Source organism: Megalobrama amblycephala, linkage group LG1 (genome assembly GCF_018812025.1).
Source record: "Megalobrama amblycephala isolate DHTTF-2021 linkage group LG1, ASM1881202v1, whole genome shotgun sequence".
Classification (NCBI taxonomy): Eukaryota; Metazoa; Chordata; class Actinopteri; order Cypriniformes; family Xenocyprididae; genus Megalobrama; species Megalobrama amblycephala.
The window spans coordinates 18628472-18652673 of NC_063044.1; the positions used below are offsets into that span (position 1 = coordinate 18628472).

General features: G+C 40.0%; 1 protein-coding gene across 1 annotated transcript; it reads left to right on the forward strand.

The window, feature by feature from the left end:
- Positions 1–1407: 1407 nt before the first annotated feature.
- Positions 1408–15027, forward strand: LOC125265054 (T-cell differentiation antigen CD6-like; the record flags this gene model as incomplete). Its single annotated transcript, XM_048185005.1, has 12 exons — positions 1408–1663; positions 4051–4362; positions 4810–5121; positions 7044–7103; positions 7360–7494; positions 7779–7895; positions 7995–8114; positions 9738–9809; positions 10209–10301; positions 10407–10547; positions 13145–13222; positions 14132–15027. Coding segments are annotated over 12 exons (1833 nt in total), but the record flags the coding sequence as incomplete, so codon positions are not given.
- Between the last annotated feature and the right edge of the window lie 9175 nt (positions 15028–24202).

Consider the following 24202-nt stretch of genomic DNA (forward strand, 5'->3'; position numbering starts at 1 on the left):
TCAGCACTTCTAGAAACAACACGTCAGTTATAGCCGTGGAGGATATTAAAAGTCTCTCTTCTCAGATCTGTCTGTCCCTGGGATGTGGCGATGTGTATAAATTAAAGGCATTTGATGCAGAATTGAACAGTACCTGTCTCACAGGATGCCTTTACCACGACTCTGAGCTAAACAACTGCACTCAAACTGTGAGAAGCCACTGCAAGGTGCTCTCTGAGGTTATTTGTGGTAAGAACCAGTGGGAAGTGAAATAGAATGTCTGTAGGTTGGAATGTATTATGTGAAAATGTAAAAACTGTTCCCATATATAAGAAATAAAGTGTAAGACAAACTTGCTTCTGATTGAAATATTGTAAAAATAAATAAATAAATGTAGGACATATATAAATGAAATAAGGACAATTGGCTGATATCCAAAGAAAAACTGATTGATTTATTTTAATATTATTCATTGAATTCATTTATTATTTAAAAATAATAAAAAATGTATTTTGCATTGCATATATCAAACAAAGTCAAATCTATGAAATAATATGACTAAATTCAGTATCCTGTTTAGACTTAAAGGTCCCGTTTTTCGTGGTTTTTTGAAGCTTTGATTGTGTTTATAGTGTGCAATATAACATGTGTTCATGTTTCGCGTGTAAAAAAACACAGTATTTTTCACATAATTTACTTATCTCTAACCGCTGTTTCCACTGTCATAAAAACGGGCTGATGACTTCCTTGTTCTTGAAGTCCCTCCTTCAGAAATACGTAACGAGTTCTGATTGTGCCAGCGGTTCCTGTGTTGTATTCGACAGCTCTGAGCGCACCGTGGCCCGAAAAGTCACGCCTCTTACCATAACGTGGAGATGCACGCGCTCAGTGTTATTTAAACATGTCTTTAATTTTACCCTATAATTTGAGCCGGAATCAACCCGGTGATTGGACTGCGGGATGAAAATAGCAGCGTTTCGACGACATGGCGACAAACACATTACAAACGCAACTCTTGTGTATTCCTGTGGGCGTAGGTTATCAAAAAACTGTTTTAGTGACGTCATTAAAGAAGGAAGTAGAGGGATGTAGTCAAACTGGCCGTTCGATGTAGGCGACTTCTGTTAAATAAAATATCTCGCTTGGCATGAACTTTGACTTTAAATTTTCAGATTTTATTTATACTCTAACAACAACATACACACTAACTAAAGTTTGAAACATGGGATCACGAAGAACGGGACTTAAGGTAATGTAGTAAATTTAGGCTACTTAATATAAATCAATACTATATTTATGTTTATTATATCATTCACACGGAATGCATTGCACAGCTTAATAAGAATGGCATATCCATCTTTTTATATACTTGAGGTTAAAATGCTGATTTTCTTCTTTCACCTCCAGGTTTTCCCTATGTGGCTCTAATATCTAGCCCATGTTCATGGACTATCAAATCCCCAGACACAGAATCCTCTGTGGTCTCTGACTGAAGACACTGCCCATAATGTGTCCAGTGAGATATGCCATGAGCTTGGCTGTGGACAGGTCTACAGACTCATTCAGAGCAGTGCGCAATTGAAAACAACCTGTTTCAAAAACTGTGTTTATCACAACTATCAATTAAAAAACTGTACGGAGGTAACTAAATATAGCTGCTCAATCCTCTCTGAAGTTAAATGTGGTAAGTCTGTACATTTTATATGGCAATATAACAGTTATGAAAAAGATGATATTATATTAATTTAAAGAAATGTTCTGGGTTCAGTACAAGTTAAAGATGCACTATGCAGGATATTCAGTTACAGTTTGGAAACACAGCATTCAAACTTGGCCCCTCCTCTTGGACGGAACACCATCGGAAGCGCAAGCCCTCTCCCCTGAAATGATGTCAGCTGCACACTCGGCCCAACCTACTCAATAAACTACCTGCGGAAAGATGAGTGATGAACTATTTTGCAAATTTTGTTTAGCATTTTTTTTGCATGTAGGCTGAAAGAACACATATGCTAATAGTTTGCGAGCGAGTTTTAGCCATCTCCAGTCTAGCTCACTAATAATATGTGTCATCATAAAAACGTAATTACAATGCCTAATAATCTCACTCGGGTTACAGACAGTAGTCAAACAGGCAATAGCAATTTTAACTAATTGTTTTTTTGTAGAGAAAACAACTGCAACTGAATTTTGAAGCCTAAATGCAGTCGCCAGAAGCAAAAAGCTAAAGGTGCACTATAAGCGAACTACACCACGGTTGCACAATTTCAACGTCACCACCACTAAGCTTCCGACAACTCTTTCAGTCTTTATCTAAAAACATTTTCCCTGAAAGTTTGAATTAGAATAGTTTGTAAGAGCGCAGTTATAAGCATAACTAGGCTGTAAAAGCGGACTGAGCTTACCTGTTAAGTGTGATGATGTTTAATGTCGCCGACAGCCTCTGTAGTCCGATTTAGCCACTTGTTAGCAACCGGCATTTTCAAGACAGCTTAAAAAGTCACGGGTAGGTTAATACTGTTGTATTTTATGTTGTAGATTAAAACATGAAAGTATCTTGAGCTTATGTTAACCACAGACCTTATTTCAGCCATTTAACCAAAAACCCATTAAAAAAACCAAATGACTTTGGTCGATGGAAAAGGAAGTGCTAAAAGCTAACTCACTTCCAAGTTTTGGCTTCAAAAATGCGTCATAGTTCCAACACTCTATTCAAGAAGAAAATAAAAATTACAGGCACAAGACAGTGCCTTTGTAGACACAAACACCAACACACCTTTAGTGGACCATAAGTAATGATTGAGAGGCATTATTTTTTGTAAATCCTGCATATTGCACCTTTAAGTTCTGTGACAGCATTTGTGACATGCTGTCAGTTACCACAAAAGAATTTCAATGCATGCCTCAATTTGTGAAAATTGAACTCAAAAATGCAAAAATCATTTTTTTACAGTAAAGAACTTACTTTAACAATTCACCTGGATACACTGTTAAAATACACACTATTTTGAAATGATAATATAACTTGCACATAATACATTTGAAACTAATGTGATAAAATCACTTACTTAACCTTGTTTGTGTCAAATTACGTCCAAGTTTTCTACTCATTTCATGACCATGTAAAGCTGATGAACCCTTTAACTTTCACACCACAAACACAGCCCCAATAGCATCCGGATATGGGCCACATCAGGCAATGATGTGGCACTGTTGGCCTTCTTCTGGCCCATACAAAATGAACGTGAGCCTAAACCGGCCCACATGCGTAATAGAAAATATGGCCCAAATATGGCCTTTTTAGGCAAAGCTGCACTGCTTATGGCAGTGTGTAATCTAGGTGTGACCCTAAAGTGGCCCATGTGGAAAATAGTGAGTATGGCCAAATATCACAAAATTAAATGTGGGAAAAAATGTGGCACAATCTAAGGGTGAGTTAGAGAAAGCACACTGGATGCAACATCCAAAGGACGGCCCTGTCTGGTTGTAAACCAAAGGTGGCCCATGTTGTAGAAAATGTGGTCTAATTATATTCAGAACTGGGACAGTTTTGGCAAAGATAACAAATTTATTAAAAACAATGGTAATCAAATTAACACATAAACATTAAAAAAGGTAAATAATCTTTTAAAATGCTGACATTGCTGTGCAATGGCCTTCTTGTAGCCCAGTTCTGTCAAACAGGAGCAAGAACAGCCAAGTGCCATCATTCTACGCGGTATGTGGGCCGGATCTGGGCCATAGCAATTTTGCTATCCAGGAAGGGTTGTTTACATAAACTCCAGTTGCAGGAATTACATTGGTAACATATAACCAGATGTTCCTAGAAAAGTAGTCCCACCTTGAATTGAAACATAGAGACAATTTTTACAAACATTTTTGTATGGAAAAAAGCTGCACATTTCTACTTATATACCCTTTTTCTACTTATATACCACTTTCAAAATAAATGTTCTAGTAAGTGCATTACTGTAAACATGATTTTGGTTTGTATTTGAAAGTTTCTTTATATCTAAATTATGTAAATAATGTTGGTATTGTTTATATGATTAAATGTCCTAACTGGTTCTTCAGGCAATGCTGCTGTCCGATTGGTTGGGGGCGGTCATCGCTGCGGGGGGCGTGTGGAGGTGTGGCAGGGATCCTGGGGCACAGTGTGTGATGATGGATGGGATATGGAGGATGCAAATGTGGTGTGTTCACAGCTTGGTTGTGGGTACGCTGTGTCTGTCAGCGGGCAAGGTGAGCCGTATGGCCAGGGTACAGGCCCCATACACCTGGATGAACTCAGCTGCACTGGAACAGAGGGGAGCTTATGGGAATGTCCAGCACTTATGCAAGGACACGACTGTGGGCATAAGGAGGATGCAGGTGTGGTTTGCTCAGGTATGTAACACTATGTGTTAGTTATAAGTACCATCTCAAGCAATGTTGATTTGTGTTCATTATGGATGGATCCACATTTTAACAAATAATTACTATTTGATAAGTCTTTTTGCTGTTTTAAGATTCATATGTTTTAAGGTCATATTGCCCACTCCAAAGCAGTTTAACTGAGAAGTTAAATGAAAGTCATACGATACGAAAAAGAAAATGCATAGTACATAATAAATTTAGTCCCTTATAGCATATAAACCAAATGCAACTGTGGCAAGGAACAAAAAAACTCCATTTGATGTTGGATAATGGAGAAAAACTCATGAAATAAAATAATAAAATGAAATCTTTTCTGTGTGCCATGGGTGATACGTTTTGCATGTTTTTTAAATAAGTTTTTAATTATTTTTTTCATTGCATGTGCCTGTTCACATGTCTCCTCTCATTTTAATGAAGAATACAAGGCCCTGCGACTGACAGGAGGTCTGGATCGATGCGCTGGGAGAGTGGAAATCCATCGCAATGGTACATGGGGGACAGTTTGTGACACGTGCTGGCAGAAGGAAGAAGCTACAATGGCCTGTGATATGCTGAATTGTGGAGAGGTCAAACATTTCACAGCCTTTGACCCCCCCTTCAAGCATAAAAATGAAACACTCTGGTATTTTATCTGTAAGCAGAATAGCAAAAACCTGTGGCAGTGTCCTGAGCACATTAACAATGAATATTTGTGCATGGAAACAAAAGCAGCTGGGTTGATTTGCAACAGTAAGTAACATGTTTTGTGTTTTCACATGTCACATTCAAGGGAATATTTTAATAGATAGAGCAACAGTTTACCCCAGAACAGAAATGTTATAATTTTCTCCTGTTGAACACTAAAATAATTATTAAAATCTTCACACAGCCTTATTATAGTGACCATGTGACCATGTGACCATTCAAAACAGTTTAAAAAAAAGTAGGTAGTACAGCTCATATGCTATATTCCAAACCTTCTGAAGATTTATTCACATTTTTCCCCTTTGTTTCCCCTCACCCCCCATTTTGTTGGTGTCACATTTAGTGTAGTAGCAGTGTACGATGAAGACAAAAGAGATAAACAATAACAGTCTTTATTAAACTTTACTAACTCAGAACAACACTACAAAAATCTCAGGAACTAAAACGACACCACACATTAAAGGGTTAGTTCACCCAAAAATGAAAATTATGTCATTAATGACTCACCCTCATGTCGTTCCAAACCCGTAAGACCTCTGTTCATCTTCGGAACACAGTTTAAGATATTTTAGATTTAGTCCGAGAGCTTTCTGTCCCTCCATTGAAAGTGTATGTACGGTGCACTGTCCATGTCCAGAAAGGTAATAAAAACATCATCAAAGTAGTTCATGTGACATCAGTGGTTTAGTTAGAAGTTTTTGAAGCATCTAAAATACATTTTGGTCCAAAAATAACAAAAACTACGACTTTATTCAGCATTGTCTTCTCTTCCGGGTCTGTTGTATATATCCGCTTTCACACAGTGATGCTGCTGCTGCTTCTTCTACGGCGGTTGGCATCCAGCTTATTGGTGCATTACCGTCCCCTTCTGCTCCGGACAGTGACATGATTAGGTCATCCGTGACATGCACCTACGCACCATTTTAAAAAATATAGCAATACCAAAATACAAACAATGTAGAATAGCTTGAATACAGCGTGCGTCTCCCTCAGACTGTAAACAAAGCTCGGGCGCACTAGATAACACGTCAGCAGCGTCACTGTCCGGAGCAGAAGGGGGCGGTAATGCACCAATAAGCTGGATGCCAACCACCGTAGAAGAAGAAGAAGCAGCGTCACTGTGGATATACACAGACACGGAAGAGAAGACAATGCTGAATATAGTCGTAGTTTTTGTTATTTTTGGACCAAAATGTATTTTCGATGCTTCAAAAACTTCTAACTAACCCACTGATGTCACATGGACTACTTTGATGATGTTTTTATTACCTTTCTGGACATGGACAGACTACCGTACAAACACTTTCAATGGAGGGACAGAAAGCTCTCGGACTAAATCTAAAATATCTTAAACTGTGTTCCGAAGATGAACGGAGGTCTTACGGGTTTGGAATGACATGAAGGTGAGTCATTAATGACATAATTTTCATTTTTGGGTGAACTAACCCTTTAACAAGAACGACAAGGAGTATCAGAAACACAGGGCTTAAATACACTGAGCAAACAAAGGGACCTAAATGAAATGCAGGTGAAACTGATCAGTAACTATGTAAACAAATTAGGGCATAATCAGTAACCTAGGAAACTAACAACTGACTGGAAACAAAAACAAGCTAGAACAAAAACAAACTAACAAACTCCTGATGGAGGTCTCACACCAAATTGTGTGACATTGTTATTCATTATTCACCAGACATGTGAGAACCAATTGCATTGCCTCAAATGTGTTGTACATACAAATTTCACTTATATTCCCTTTTAATTATGAAATTCTAAATAATTACATATACATTATGACTACTGCAAAGTTTAAGGCTTCTCTGATGCTGCTCACTTAAACAAAAGCAAAGCAGCCACAGGAGCTGCCTTTAATATTAACGTAGGTCAAAGCTTCACACAGAGTTTGGAGCAGCACAGAGCCAGTCCATATGTAAAACAGCTTCAAAATAAACATTCTTCTTTTCCAGATTCTCTTGGTCTGCCTGTTCCCACCAGTCAAATACCAAACTCAACACCAGCAACCACAGGTAATCTTGAAACTTTCCAAGAAACCTAAAACTGAAAATAATTAAAGAGGGAAATTACTTAGGGAAATTAAGGGGCTTAATTTACTACTAATGCAGTTCTGCCATAGAGAGTAAAATAAATGTTACATTTGAATAAAAACAAAGGTAACTCACGAGTTATAACGTTCATGGTTGGCTGCATTTATAGAAATGGTGTGTAATGTAAGGTAGAAGCATCACTCTTTTATCACGTCTGGGACTCTTTTCTTTCATCCAGAGATGACGAAAATGGAAAATTCACATAGATTCTTCCCATCTCCAGAGTTACTGGGGTGTTTTGTTCTGGGTTTCTTTCTTGTGATTGCAGTTATCACAAATATCCTCTTGTGTCATCATGATAAAAAGAAAAAAGGTAGGTCCAAACCTGCAGATCATCACCATCTAAACACAACACTTTTAACAAATTGTTGTCAGAAAACATTATGGACCATCTAATTAGCTATATCAAACCTTTATTTGGGTGAATCTCACGGAAGCTATGAACAGCATGTCATAATTAACCCCAAAATAAATAAATTATAAATAGTAAATTACAATTTACATTCAAAAACCAATTCAAGAACCATTAAGATTAACAATTAAGCCAAATGTGTACAAAAAAGTGTTTATTTTTCCTGTGTTTCCCCTCACTGTTAGCTGTTGTAGTCCAGAAGAGATACATGAACCTACAGGCCACAGCTGAAGCAGAGGAAAATAACTACAGAGATTCTGTTCATCTTGTCAAAGTTACAAACAATAGCGGTGATGCTGAGGGTGAGTGTGTTTTACTCTGTGTGTGCTGATATTATGTGAATGACAAATACTTAAACATTTTTTCTGTATTTGTAAATTGTTTTCTCTGTGTGCTTGTAGTTCCCATATTTCCTCAGCGCATCTGGCCTCAGAGTAGCATTGAGAGTGGATCGTATGATACGGACTATGAGCAACATGACATCAGTCTGGAAGCGACTTTTCCTTTATCCACTTTTCACAGTTAGTCATTGTTATGTGTTATGGACAAATACTGAGCAAGCAGGAAAGACTAGGGATGGTTGTAACATGGTGTCAGCTGTAACACCATAAGTTTACAGAGTTAGAGTTTAAGTTTTTGATTAAAGATTACAAGGGTACATGATTTAAAAAAAAAAAAGAAAAAAAAGATGCTCAGATTAATACTTTTTTTAAACATACTGCAACATTCAGTAAACACTGAGTTACATACGTCAGAACAAAAGGTGTTGCAACCATCCCCATTCTTCCCTATACAAAAAAAATATTGTTGTGAATTCCAGTGTTGGGGATAACGCATTACAAGTAATGTGAGTAACGTAATCAGATGACTTTTTTGCAGATGACTGCATTAACTTTCAAATTTACAAAAAACTTGAAGAGTTACTTTTTCAAAAATGAAACGCAAAAGAGGGGTCATTAAAATGTTCTCCTTTCTTCAAGAAAATCTGGCTTCTACAGCTGTTATTTTCTGGTTCCCAAAAAAGGACGCCGGGATGCGTCTGATCCTAAATCTGTGTTGTCTGTACTGTTCTCTGAGGACATACAGGTTTAAGATGTTAACACTAAAGTAGTTTGTGTCTCAAATCCAGTCACAGGACTGATTCAACACAATAAATATACAGCAGTGGTTCCCAACCCTGGTCCTGGAGTACCCTGAACACTGTACATTTTTTAAATCTCTTATCTGAAACACCCATCTGAGGTCTTAGAGTCTTTACTAATGAGCTGATGAGTTGAATCAGGTGTATTTGATTAGGGTGATATCTAAAGTGTGCTATGATCTACATGACACATACGTTCATATCAAAATTCTACCAAACACAGAAATTTCAGGTTTGCTTTCAGGTTCAGGTTTACTTTCAGGGGTAGAAGTATACCAATATTAAAGGTTCACCCCAAAATGAAAATTCGGAAAATTCGAAAGCTCAAACATGCTGTGTAACAAATGAGATTCATTCTTGTGTCACGCAGGATGTTTGAGCTTCCAGAAGAGGTTTGTTCTCATGCGTCATTCATGTTCGGTTAAGCATCTGTTTATGTTCGCTGATATGAGTAAAAGCCTAAATGAAATCTGTTCGTCATAAAAAGTGATCAATTCTCTTCAGAAACTAGCTAACTAAACCAACTAACCAACTAACCGACTAAACCGCTCAATTCATATGAATTAGTTTTCCGATTGCTTTATAAACTTTTTAAAGCGTCAAAAATCAAGTTGCAAAGCCAGTCTATGGAAGGACAGAATGCTGTCTGATTTCATCAACAAGATCTTCATCTATGTTTTGAAGATGTACGAAAGTCTTACGGGTTCCTCGCTGGATAAGCTTGTGGCTTATTCATTTTACTTTTGGTGTGAAATGACCTTTACATTTTCCAAAAATATAACTTTTTTTTTTTTTATTAAAAAACAAACAAGCAAGCCCAGCCCAAGAGAGAAAAACTAACATAATAACATTAATTTCTATAAAAAGTAACTAAGTAATTGCATTACTTAGTTACTTTTCTTAGAGAGTGAAGCAATATTGTAATGCATTACATAATTTAAAAGTAACTTTCCCCAACACTGAAAATGAATAGGCATTCATTTTTCTCTTCTTTCTTATGTAGACTCAATGCGGTACAGTGCAGATGGTAAAACGCCTGCTGTAAAGGCCACAAACCTGAACAGTGTGATGGAGGGTAAGAAAGGGAAGGTTTTATTTCTCTTTGTTTGTTATTTATATTATTTCATTTGTATGTATATATGTATGTAATAACAACATGAAATCAAAATTCTGTTTACTTTCTCAGTATTAATTCTTGGTCTTTCTGTGAATGTGTTCATGTTATCCAAATATCAAATTCATATAATCCTCCAAGAAAACACCAATTCATATAATCCTCAAGTATTAAGTATTAATTGCTAAACAATAACAACTGAGAAAATCAAGTCTCAACCTCCTTTTTTTTTCTCATTTAAAATCCTGTTTCACTCGGATACACTGGTATAGGCTGATAAGTAATAACGGATAAAGCTGTCCATCAGAATATATTAAATGATTACATTCTTAAATACACACAAACACTGTTTGGTCTCAGCTTCCCTGGCAGAGGTCTCAGTGAGAGGGTACCAACAAATTTGTGACACTTCCTCTGATCATGATGCACACCAGATGCGTGGGTCTGCTAGTGGTGAGAATTATTTATACATAACAAAACTTTGACTAAATAGGCATGTCTACTAAAAGGCCTTGATTAGGCTACAACGAGTATTATAATTACCTCTCCTTCGCACAGTGGACTCGTTTGAGTCATCATGCACCTCATCAGGAGAATGCTATGAGAACACAGGCACAAATGCACAGGACCTGTGCTCGCTGGAGTCTGCTGAATGTTATGAAAATACAGGGGAAAACAGAGACAGTCTACCAACTGCAGGTATTAAACATCCCAGGATTTTTATTCTCTCTAGAAAATGTTAAATACATATAACTGATGAAAAACTGATGAAAAAAGAATGCAGCAGAATGCTGAGTGCTGTTGTATCGCAGGTGGATTCACAGCCGTGGCCCGTGTAATCACAGCTATGCTGATATTTAGTCCATCAGTATATGATTTTTGATAATGTTTTTCGTAACTTGTTCCTCAGTATTCAGGTGTGCATTCACTTTATCATTGTAAAGTAACCTTACTATATCATGACACAATAGATCCTCTTCATGTGAGAGATTCCTGCTATAAACAAGTAGCCTACTGCAAAAAAAAAAAAACAAACAAACAAAAAAAACTTTTCACTGTCAATTCTTCTCTACCAAATTTTTGGTTCTAATTCTTGGGTAATCAAATATAAGAGGACCAAAACTAACTGTTGTATAAATTCAAATGTAATTCTTGTGAATTTTAAAGGGATAGTTCATCCAAAATTGAACTGTACACAAACAAGTACTAAGTAATAATAATTAACATACTAGGTTTAGGGTTTGGTTTAGGGTTAGTTGCTTGTAACTATGCATACTTAACTGTTATTACTACAGTAAGTACATGTAACTTGTATAACGAGGACACTACAATAAAGTGTTACTGACGATCTTTCTTCTGACATGAAAAAAGATATTTTGAGAAATATCTCAGTGTTTTGTTTAGTATATATGGAATTCATTGGTCAGTAAAACTGCTTGGTTACCATCATTCTTCAAATATACAGTACTGTGCAAAAGTCTTAGGCCACCATTAGATGTTGTTTTAGCAATGGTATAATGTCCATATATAATTATTTCTCTGTCTCTTTTTAAAATATAACTAGAAAATACAGGAAATGTGTATGCAGTATTAAAAAACAGAAAAAAACAAAAACAAAATTCTTCTATAGGGTAAAGTGGCAGGTATTTAGTGACCTCCCCTTACACTTGAGCAATAGCAGGAACCTGGCTCTCTTAAACCTGAATGGAAAAGGACTAGAAGGCCAAGAAAACTTTCAAAATTTGATGAGAAGTTTCTCATTTTCTTCTTTGAGAAACCTGTAGAAGTCCAGGTGGTTATACTAAATACTGATTTTTGATATATATATATATATACACACACACACACACATATATATATATATGAGAGAGAGAGAGAGAGAGAGAGAGAGAGAGAGAGAGAGAGAGAGAGAGAAATGAATGGGAGTCAAAAGCATTACTACAAAATGATGCTTCAAAGTTTAAGTAATTCTAAATGACTAATTCTAAGCATAAAATCTAAAATTCATTCACAATGTAGCTGCATAGAACACTACTACTACCCTACACTACCCTAACCCTAACCCACCATCTACTAGTCGTTATTGTCATTATATAATTTTGAACTGACATGAAATAAGGTTATTTTTCTTTTTCTCTAGATGGAAGCAATGTGGACCAATACATTATAAATACTCACATATTATTTTTGTTTCAACTTATAGAGGTGTACATTTTTACTGTAGTGAAGTAGCAAAAAATTGTGTATTTGATTATACTAATGATAGTCAAAGGTAACACTTCATTTCTGGTCCACTTTAGACATTCTATTAACTATAAGTAACTTTGCAACTTGTAAACTACCAGTCATTAAGTAATAGTAAACTGTCTGCTTAATATTTGCTAACACTTTAATTTGATGCTCCCCAACAGACTATTCTACTGAGTTAGTTGACATGTAGTTGCAAAGTTACTTATATTTAGTAGAATGTTTAAAGTTGACCATCAAAATAAAGTGTAACCTTGTAAAGTAGAGAAATTTTGACATAAATAAGATCTAAATGTCCTAAAATCCCAAAAGAAGTCCATACTTTTATGGTTACTATACTACTTCTCTACTTCTTTTCATAAATAATTAATACAGTTTTTTATTCGCTTTGGTAATGTTTACATTTTAAAAACTCTTAGTACAAAAATCCAGACTGATCACACTTGTAACACAGCTAGTCATTCTTTCAAAACCTGATCTCATTCTTTCATTACAGTTATGCATATTTTCATAATCATTGTCACTTCATAATCATTGTTTCAGAACACAAGATTATTCTAATATGAAATAAGAACACTTGGTTTATTCACCGAAAAACAACAGTATATATTTGAAAAAAGTGCACTTTTTGAGGATCTGTTGTTATATTAGTATTAGAGTTTTGAAAATGTGCCACTTTCTTGTGAAAGTTGTCCCAAAGCAATAAATAAAAAAAAAAACTGTAATTGAAAAAAAAAGATGTTACACTTTTACAGCCAACTATGGCAGATTGTTTAGCAGCATAGGTTGGGTAAATAAGATCTAAATAACCTAAAACCGACTAAAAAGAGCATAATTTTGTAGTTACCAGTGTTTCATAAACCAAAGAACAAGAAACTTACTGTTCCCAGTCAAAAATGACCATGAACAGCCACAAACCCCAACCTTTTTTTCAAAAAGTTAAGGAGGGTTAAGAGCAAAACTGCAAATGAGGATGTAGAAATAGTGGCCTAGTTTAAATTTCTGAGGATTGTAGATATTCTTGTAACAGCTTTCCTAATTTGACTCAGATAATGAAGATTTCCTGAAGCAGGAATCCAGAAGATCTGTCCTGGGCCACACCATGGATCCTTCCTTCAATTACCAAGGTGTCTATAACACCAGATAATATACATTTACACCTCAAATTGATGTTTTTGTTATTTGTTGAGATGCTGTACAGTGGTCACTTCTTAATATACACTGCTTGGCCCAAAAAATAAATAAATAAATAAATAAAAATTTGCTGTTTGGATTTAAATAGGCAAATGCTTAAGAGTCTATGATTGGATCATTATTGCAGTGATTATTAGGTTTCTAGCATATATGTTTGGCAACAGTTCTTAACCCTAATTGATGGAGTGTGTGCTTTTCATTTCTTAAACAACCATGTAGGATGACACAATATGGCTATATTCAAGGATTACAATGTCAAGATTTATTCAGGCTGAAATTGTGAAAGAATGGTTTGGAGGGAGTATGAAGAATCATTTTCACACATGAATTGGCACCTCTGAGTTCAGACTTTAAATTCATTGAAAGTCTTTGGGATGTGCTGGAGTAGACTTTACAGAGTGCTTGAAACTTGCATTGTCAATACAAGATATTGACCAAAAAATTGATGCACCCTCCCAAACATTCATGTTTGAAAATATTTCTTTATGCTCCCTCCCAACCATTCTTCCACAAATTGAGCCTGATGAATTTTGACATTGTCATCCTGGAATATGGCCATGATGTGTCTTCCTACATGGTTGTTTAAAAAAATAAAAAGCTACACACTCCATCAGTTAGGGTTAGAAGAACTGTTGCCAAACATATAACATGCTAATAATCACTGCAATAATAATCCTCTTAAGCATTTGCCTATTTAAATGCTTTAATATTTTTTTGCCCGGGCAGTGTATGTTACTGTTTGCAACATACAAACCCCTTGCATGTTTTTGGTGATGTTTCTAGATTATTGCACAAAATATGTAATTTCTATGTATTTTCTTTGGTTTATCTTTTATTGTCAGAACTAGATAAAGGGGGCAGCAACAGAGAGGACTCCCCGTTGTACTCACCTGTCAGCTATGATAATGAGGCCGTCTCTTCTGAAAGTGACTATGATGACATTGGCAACTATATACAACAACCTAATCACTCACATTAGCTGGAAATTGTGATATAGTGGCCACATACTATTAGTACATTACCATTAGACACCATACCTGAGAACCATTTTTTATCATTCTTTCAGACCTTTCAGTGTTTTAAATGTTATTTCTTTGTTCATTCATATCTGTTTCTACATAGTATAATCAAGCTTTATGCTAAATGTTTCATCAGTTTTTGATATCACTGCAGATTAATACATATTCCACCTAATAATCAGATTTATTTTGTTGTAACCCTTCACCTTTTGACAAGGAGACCTCAGACCTCTGGAACTTGAACAGAAAAATACAGTTTTCGCTCAGTCGAGGCTTGTAAATGAGCCTGGCTAGATGAATGATTTTGAAGAGGCCTACGAAATGTTTTCCAATAGAAATGTTAAATGACTGAAGTGATGAAAACTATTCAACATTTTTGGAATAGTTCTATCATTGACATATCATATATTGAAATTCATGAAATGTATTTAGTAATTTATTGTGATGAGACAAGAAACATTAACACCATTTTCAGCATGTTAGGCATACAATTAAGAATAAATATGTGCATATTGTTAATGAATTTAAATGTAAATGTGGTTTCCTGGAATCCTTTCAGTAAATTCACTTGTCCGAGAATATGATTCATAAAACTGAATCCCCAGATCTACAGTAAGTAACAAGATAAAAGATATGGCTTTGACTCGAGTATATTTTTGTGGTTTATTAAAGTGAACCATTCATTAAAAATAAAAATATAATTTGCAAATTTAAAATTATTACTTTAGCCTACACTAAATTCTCTTTTACTATTTTTTTTTTTTTGTGGTTTTCTTTTTCTTCACTTCATTCCCTTTAAATGACAGCACCACTCCTCCCAATTGGTTCATTATGTAAATAACATTTATTTATATTTAATTGATATTGTTTTATCCATGGTGTCAGATAAACCACACTCAAAGACAGATATAAACAATCCAAACAGTCGTTTATTGAACAGATGGATGAATGGCACAGTTCAGGTGAGTAAATGGCATAAAAACAGTTACAAAGTGAATTCTGGATAACGTGCGTCTCTTTTTGTTGCAGGTAGTGAATGTTTTTTTTTTTTTTTCTCCGTTTTATTTAAGGTTTAAGGCAGGATATTGCAGCACAAAACCCTGAAATGTGTCAAAGATACTGTAACATACTCAAAAACAACCTTATATACCTGGTTTAAAACAAATTAAAAGCAAGTAAAATAAAATAATTCTGGCTTATAATAATATCATTAATTTCTGTGAGGTAATACAGCACAAATACACAGAAAAAAATAGCAGAAATAGGCTTCATACAATCAAACACCTAGAAGTTATTTGTAAAACAATTTAAGAGCACGAGGGATAAAATAAAGTTCATGTCTTTTTGTTTTACTTCTGGGCATGGCAGATTGCCATATTTGAAATTTGAACTCCAAGCAGTTTAAAGGTGGAAACTCTATTAATTGCATGTCCTGAAATAACAGGAGAAGAAGGGCAGGGAATGTTTTCATCATTCCTAGCACTGATGACCATGTCCACTGTCTTTGCTCCATTCATTGCCAATGTAAATTCCTGTCCCCATTCCGCCACTGAATCCAAGGCCTTCAGAGTAAGCCCAGTTAGAGATCCCATTAGAAGCTCAGTGATTGTGGTGATGCTGATAGACAAGGCGAGTATGGAAATCCACAATAATATGGGATTTATTTACAAACAGGATCAATGAGATAGCTTCACACACAGTAGTCAGACAATATAATGGACAAGGAGTGCAGGGAGTGAATCCAACTTAAAGGGGGTGCTGACGAGGACAAACAGGTGCTGGGAATCCGGGGAGATGGCGGGAAGACTGATGAGGGAAGTGCAGACAGGTGTGTAGAACAGGAGGATGCTGGGAACTGGAGTCCAGGAAGGCGTGATTGTAACATTACCTCCCCCTCCCCGGAAGGCGCGTCCATGCGCCTCAGATGATGGAGGGGTTGGGCACCCTGGAGACCTACAGGCAGGTGCGGGGGGATGCAGACGGATGCAGAGGTCTCCAGGGCGGGTCTAGGACCTCGGGCCGTCACGGGCGGGCGGCCGTGATGGGTCAGGAGCTGTAGGCGGCCATGGCAGGTCTGGAGCTGAGGGCGGCCATGGCGGGTCAGGAGCTGTGGGTGGCCACGGCAGGTCTGGAGCTGTGGGCGGCAATGGTGGGTCTGGAGCTGAGGGCGGCCATGGCAGGTCTGGAGCTGAGGGCGGCCATGGCGGGTCAGGAGCTGTGGGCGGCCATGACGGGTCAGAAGCCGTAGGTGGCCACGGCAGGTCTGGAGCTGTGGGCGGCCATGGCGGTTCTCGAGTCCCACCCACATGTGTTTCCTCCACTCGTTGGCAGCCAGGTCTACTCGTTGGCAGCCGGGGCGGACTCGTTGGCAGCCGGGACTGGAGGTGGCTCGGCGAGGGCTGGAGCGGGCTCATTGAAGCCTGGAGCGGGCTCGTTGAAGGCTGGAGTGGGCTTGTTGAAGTCTGGAGCAGGCTCTTTGGAGCATGGAGCGGGTTCATTGAAGCATGGAGCGGGCTCGTTGAAGCATGGAGCAGATTCGTGGATGTTTGAAGCGGGCTTGTTGAAACAGGGAACAAGATCGAGGGGACAGGGAGCTGGTTCAGCCCAAAGGTCTATTAGCCAGTCCTCCTTATCTATGACTGGCGCCTTGGGCTGCTTGGCGGCAGAAAACTCAGGAGACTGGGGCTGTACGGAGGCAGAAAACTCAGAAGACTGGGGCTGCACAGAGGCAGAAAACTCAGGAGACTGGGGCTGCACAGAGGCTGAAAACTCAGCAGACTGGGGCTGCACGGAGGCAGAAAACTCAGGAGACTGGGGCTGCACGGCCTTTTTCTTTCTCCTCTTCAGCTTTAAACCCGAGGAGGGATACCATCAGGACCAGCAGCCTTTGCTGCATTCTCTTTGTGGAGGTGGTATACTGCATTTGCAACTCATGTTGCATGATGTTATGATCCTGAGACACCATATCACTCTTGTCTCCTTCCATGCCCATTAGTGCCTTCACAGACTTAAACCACTGTTTAGGCTTAGTGCCTCACAGTTCCTCCACCTCATGCTTATAGTATTGTTTCTTTGCGTCATTAATTTTTTTTTGGTAATAGTTGATTTTAAATTTGTATATAAGAGGTTTTATTGCCAGAACAAAATGTATGCTGTCTGTCTTTTATCAGATCTTTAATTTGTACAGTCATCCAAGGCTTATCATTATTTGTGATAGAAACTTTCTTAAACGGAACAGTTTTATCCAAGATAGACCAGATAGAGGAAGTGAAGGCACTAACCTTAGCCTCTGGGTCCATAGCCTCATAGATATGAGAAAAATCAGTAGTATTCATGAGAAGGCCCAGTTGCCTATTTGTTTCAGAAATACGCTTTATACAAAAAATGTGCTTGATACATGTGTAGTGATGATGGTAGAAAAACTGGGCAAAGTGCACATCTCTTGAAGAGCATGCGAGTATAGAATGAGTAAAGACAAAGAAAGAGACAAAGGAAACAGGAGAGTCGAAAAAGGAGAGAGACAAAGCTTACTAGCTGATCCACCAAGATAAGTAAAGCAGGTAAGGAGTCTGTTTCCACGTTTAAGGCCAGACAATGATTGAATGAGAGGTGTGCGCTTTAGTACCTGTGATGAGGAACAGGTGATGGTGATTAGAACTCAGCACTCAGCGCTGAAAGTCAGCACTGTGTGGGTGTGACTGGAGAGCCTAGCTTGAGCGTGACACATCGCATGAAATAAATAGAAATTAACTCTTTATCAATATAAAGAAAACAGAGAGAGGAAAAATCTAGTCTAATCTAGTCTAATGCTATGCCTTTATACCCACTTTAAAGTTGCCATGAAAAAGAAATTGTGATTGTCTTTTCTCCTTCATAGTTTTCATGTGACATCACTGTATAGGACCATCGCTGACCTGGAGGGCAAAACGTTCCTTTACTGCCTGCCAGTATTTTTATTTTATTTTATTTTATTTTATTTTATTTTATTTTATTTTATTTTATTTTATTTTATTAATTACATTTATATAGCACTTTTCTGGCTACTCATAGCCTTTTACATATGTAAGTGGGAATCTCCTCAACCACCACCAATGTGCAGCATTCACCTGGATGTTGCGACGGTAGCCATATTGCGCCAGAACGCCCACCACACACCAGCTTATTGATGGAGAGGAGACAGAGTGATGAAGCCAATCAGTATATGGGGATGATTGGGTGATTAGGAGGCCATGATGGACATAGGCCAATGGGCAAATTTGGCCAGTTTGCCGGGGTTAAACCCCTGCTCTTTTCAAAGGACATTCTGGGGTTTTTAATGACCACAGAGTCAGTACCTCGGTTTAACCTCTCATCCAAAGGACAGATTTTTTTTGTTTGTAATGTACTTAAATGGTGATATTAAAAAAACAAATTCAGTATACTACACACCATACTTATAAAAAATACTATGTACAGGCAAGCATGGTGAACCCAAAATGTGAATACACCACAAAGTTTCACATTCTCCCAATAGTACTGCCAAAAAAGTCTAAAAGTACAATTTGCATGTTCTTCTCATGTTCTTGCATGTTCTAAGTATAATGTGATATACTAAATACAATCAGTAAAAGGAGTTTCCTAACCCCCATAAAATGTTTGTTGTGCTCATTAGGATATATATATATATATATATATATATACAGGGTTGGGGAGTAACGGAATACATGTAACGGCGTTACGTAATCAGGATACAAAAATACAGTAACTGTAATTCGTTACAGTTACGTCAAAAAACGTAGTAATCAGATTACAGTTACATTTTGAAAAAAGGGGGAATACTATCAGGATTACAATCGTTTCATTTAAAACTAAATAAATCATTATTTTGCCATAATAACACATATTAAGCGCTGCTTGATTATACAGTATGAGCAAATAACACCTGTCTACAATCTCCTCAGATGCAGATTGAATCACTGCTGCTAGTTGAAACGATGCTGCCCGTTGGGAAAACGCTTTCAATTCATGGAAATTTCGCTGCTATTTTGAAGAAAATGCAAACGACATGGTTGTACAGTGCAAACTCTGCCTTCCAGCTACGAAAACACTTTCTTTATCAAAGGACTATAACAATAATCTGTAATACCATACTGTAGCCACTAGATGTCTGAATAGCTCTTTACACACACACACAAACACACACACTAAACAACAACAACAATAGTAATATTGCAATATATAATTTATCAGATTTTTAAAATATTTTTAGTGTTTAGACCCAATCAAATGATGGAACGTGTAAAATGTAAAAACTTGCAGAAATTGAGAAGAAATCATTAAAATTACATTTAAAAATGCAATTTATTTACAGTAAAGATGCCCCCCCTCCCATTTCTTTCTTTTTTTATACATGTGACCTTGAAGTAATCCAAAAGTAATCCAAAGTAATCAGATTACATTACTTTCATATTGTGGTACTTGGATTACGTTATTGTGTGTTTGGAAAAAGGCTAGACCTTCACCATCCCTTAATTGGGCTTATTTTAGAATTGAGGTCTAAAGAGTACCTGAAAACCATACTTGAGTAAAAGTACAGATACCTTACATCGAAAATGACTCGACTACAAGTTACAAGTAACCAATTCCAATATGACTTGAGTAAAAGTCTTAAAGTATCTGATTTTAACAGTACTTAAGTGTTTTACTCATGCTGAATAAAGGCTCAGAGATCCACTAGTCCTCAACCCCTGACAGACATGCCAGTGAAAATAAGAAACAACTGATTTGTAAGATGAGAAATCAAGTTTATTTTCTAAAATAAAACTGAAAACCTCAATATTGCAATAAATCAAGGTCGACACAACCTTATAAACATCTACAAACTCTCAACTCTCATTTAAGCTCAAGTGCTCAAAAAGGTCACACATAAACCAATATCCTTCAAAAAGGTCTTGTCAATATAGCACATAAATAAAACAATGTGGTAACACTTTATAATAACTCACGCTATGAAGCATTAGTTAAGCATTAGTAAGTAGTCAATTTATCATTTATAAAGCATTAATAGACTGTTAGATCAAAATCTCAATAATAGGTAGAATATTTGTAATTCCAGTCATCAGTTAAGAAACAGACGCCTCAACCCCTGTGATGTGTGGCAGCAGCAGCGCGAGGCCTCGGGAGAATGACCAAGCAGACACAGATCAAGTGTGGTACAAAGCATTCTCAGATTTATTCAGGAAGAAGGGTCATATTTATAGACAGAGGTCAAACAACAATCTCAAGGATGGCTTGAGCATCCAATCATACGACTTAAGAATCAAACATTACCATGTATGGCATTTCAAGAAATATAATAACAAATAAGAAATGTATGTGCGTAAATGTGTGTGTGTCTTCAACTTCTGGTTGTGTGTGAGAGTGTCGGTGTGTCCAAGGACTACTACTTCTTGTTTTGTCTAGGTAGGTACATGAGCTGCACAATGGAAAAATCGTCTCGGTTACGTATGTCAGTAGTGACCGACGAATTGGGATATCACTAGAGAGCCCTATCAGCTTCGAGTGAACTAAAACAAGCCAATGGAATTGGCGTGCGATATTTGCATAATGCGCACCGCCTCCGACAGGTGTATATAAATAGGAAGCAATCGCACTCTGTTTTTCGCTGAGGAGACAACTGGTGTCCGCACAACAGCGAGGGTACAGAAACTGTGGCGACGGGACGTACGTCTCCGTTCCCTCCTTCAGGGAACAAGGGTTACATACGTAACCGAGACGTTCCTTTTTCAGTCGGTCACATTCGACGTACGTCAGTCGTCAGTAGTGACCGACGAATTGGGATCCCAAATAAAGCGCCACAGTTACGAAACCCCTTCCAGTGCCCAGTGCAAGCTCTAGCCACCCGTCGCACCAATTGGGACGGTGAAGGGGGCGAGCTTACGCAGAGAGAGTCTACTGCTATTCCGACATACCCACTAAGTAAACTAGACTACACTGGGGAAGCGAACCCGTAGGGGACGCTGCGGAGGCCACTACCTACCCAATGGGGGAGGGGTTTACGTGGAGAATACACATATGGACTGGCCCGGGGAGCAGTACGCATATGGAGTCCGTGGGATGGCTCCACCTGGGTAGGGGGAGACTCATCTGACAGGTGACAGCAGAGCTGGCTCTGCTAAGGGAAAGACACGGACTCGCTGTAGGGAGTTTTAAACTGTGGACAATTACACATATGGGACCGCTCATGTAGAGGAGTCATGACATATGGAACCCAGCCAACAGACAACATCAGGGACGGATGTTGGCCTGGCATCAGACACTCCGCAATGTCTGAGCTGAAGGGGGAGGCGGAGGAACTCGACAGGGTTCGCCAAGTGGGGAACACGACTGGAGTCAATAGATGCACGTATCCGGCCCAGGGGGCGGGAATGGCATTGCAAGCCGACACTTAGAGTGGGTTCAACGCGTCTACCGGCTAGTGGAAGTGAGTACACGGGAAGATACCGGTTCTACACGTAGGCTATAGAATCTAGCGAACGTGTTAGGTGTCGCCCAGCCCGCAGCTCTACAGATATCTGTCAGCGAGGCGCCATGAGCCAACGCCCAGGAAGAGGCCACTCCTCTGGTGGAGTGGGCTCTCAACCCAAGCGGACAAGGCACGCCTTGGGAATCGTACGCCAAGGCGATGGCATCCACTATCCAGTGGGCCATCCTCTGCTTGGAGACAGCCTTTCCCTTCTGCTGGCCTCCGTAACAGACGAAGAGCTGATCTGAGGTCCTGAAGCTTTGTGTTCTGTCCACGTACACACGCAGAGCGCGGACGGGACAGAGCAAAGCTAGGGCTGGGTCTGCCTCCTCCGAGGGCAGCGCTTGCAGGTTCACTACCTGATCTCAGAAGGGAGTGGTAGGAACCTTGGGCACATATCCGGGCCGGGGTCTCAGGATGACGTGAGAGTCACCGGGCCTGAATTCTAGGCATGATTCGTCGACCGAAAATGCGTGCAGATCCCCTGCCCTCTTAAGCGAAGCCAGTGCAACCAGGAGGACGGTCTTGAGAGACAGTACTTTTAACTCGACTGACTGCAGAGGCTCGAAGGGATGACCCCGGAGAGATGTAAGAACCAGGGTCAGATCCCAAGAGGGTATGGAGGAAGGGCGAGAAGGATTCAGTCTCCTCGCCCCCCTCAGGAACCTGACGATCAGATCGTGTTTCCCCAGGGACTTACCCTCAACTGCATGGTGATGTGCAGCGATAGCGGCGACATACACCTTGAGGGTGGAGGGAGACAGCCTTCGCTCCAAGCCCTCTTGCAGGAAGGAAAGCACGGATCTGACCGAGCATGATCAGGGGTCCTCTCAGCGAGAGGAGCACCATTCAACGAACAGGTTCCACTTCAGCGCATAGAGGCTCCTCGTGGAAGGAGCTCTAGCGGAAGTGATGGTGTCTACGACCGCTTGCGGGAGATCACTCAGAACCTCCGCATCCCGTCCAGGGACCACACGTGGAGGTTCCACAGGTCGGGACGCGGGTGCCATAGGGTTACAGGAGCTGTGCGAGATGGCTCACTGGGGGAAACGCATATTTGCGCAGACCCGGGGGTCAGCTGTGTGCCAGGGCATCCGTGCTGAGCGTACCGCCGGTCAGGGAATAGAACCACTGGCAGTAGGCAGTTTCTGGGGAGGCAAACAGGTGCCTGGGCCTCGCCGAAGTGCTGCCAGATCAGCTGGACCACCTGGGGATGGAGCCGCCACTCGCCCGCAAGTGGAGGCTGCCGTGACAGCTCGTCGGCTGCACGGTTGAGCACACCTGGGACATGAATGGCACAAAGCGACCTCAGATGCTTCTGACTCCATAACAAGAGATGGCGGGCGAGTTGCGACATGCGACGGGAGCGTAGACCACCTTGATGGTTGATGTACGCAATGGCCGCAGTGCTGTCCGAGCGGACCAGTACGTGCTTGTCTGACAGCAGCTTCTTGAAGCGGCCCAGTGCAAGACGTACTGTTAGCAACTCCAGGACGTACTGTTACCAAACTCCAATTGATATGCCAATGCAGTTGAGGCCCCGTCCACAGACCCGACACTGCATGCCCGTTGTACGTGGCCCCCCATCCGGTGGCAGAGGCATCTGTGGAGACCACAGCGTGCCTGGACACCTGTTCCAGGGGCACTCCTGCCCGCAGGAACGAGTGGTCCGACCACCGGATGAGGGTGCGACGGCAGCTCGGTGTCACGGGGACACGGAGCGTACCACGCTGCCACGCCCATCTCGGGACCCGGCCGCGAAGCCAGTGTTGAAGCGGCCTCATATGGAGCAATCCGAGCGGCGTGACCACGGCTGCAGATGCCATATGACCCAGGAGCCTCTGAAAAAGTTTCAGTGGGGCCGCTGTCCTGCGCTTGAGCGTACTCAGGCAGGTCAACACCGACTGGACGCGCTCCTCGGTGAGGTGCGCAGTCCGGGCGACCGAGTCTAGCTCGAGACCGAGATAAGAGATCCTCTGCCCAGGGGTGAGTTTGCTCTTGTCCCAGTTGACCCGAAAACCCAACCGGCTGAGGTGAGCTAGAACCATGTCCCTGTGTTCGCACAACTGCTCTCGCGAGCTGGCCAGGATCAACCAGTCGTTGAGATAGTTGAGAATACGAATGCCTTGTTCCTTGAGGGGAACAATGGCCGCCTCCACAACCTTCATGAAGACGCGGGGTGACAGGGCCAGCCCGAAGGGTAGGACTTTGTACTGATATGCTCGACCCTCGAACGCAAACCGTAGGAAGGGTCTGAGGCAAGGCAGAATCGAGACATGAAAGTACGCGTCCTTCAGGTCGATCGCTGCAAACCAATCCTGGGGATGGACGCATTCGAAAATGCGCTTCTGCGTGAGCATCTTGAACGGCAACTTGTGAAGGTACCGGCT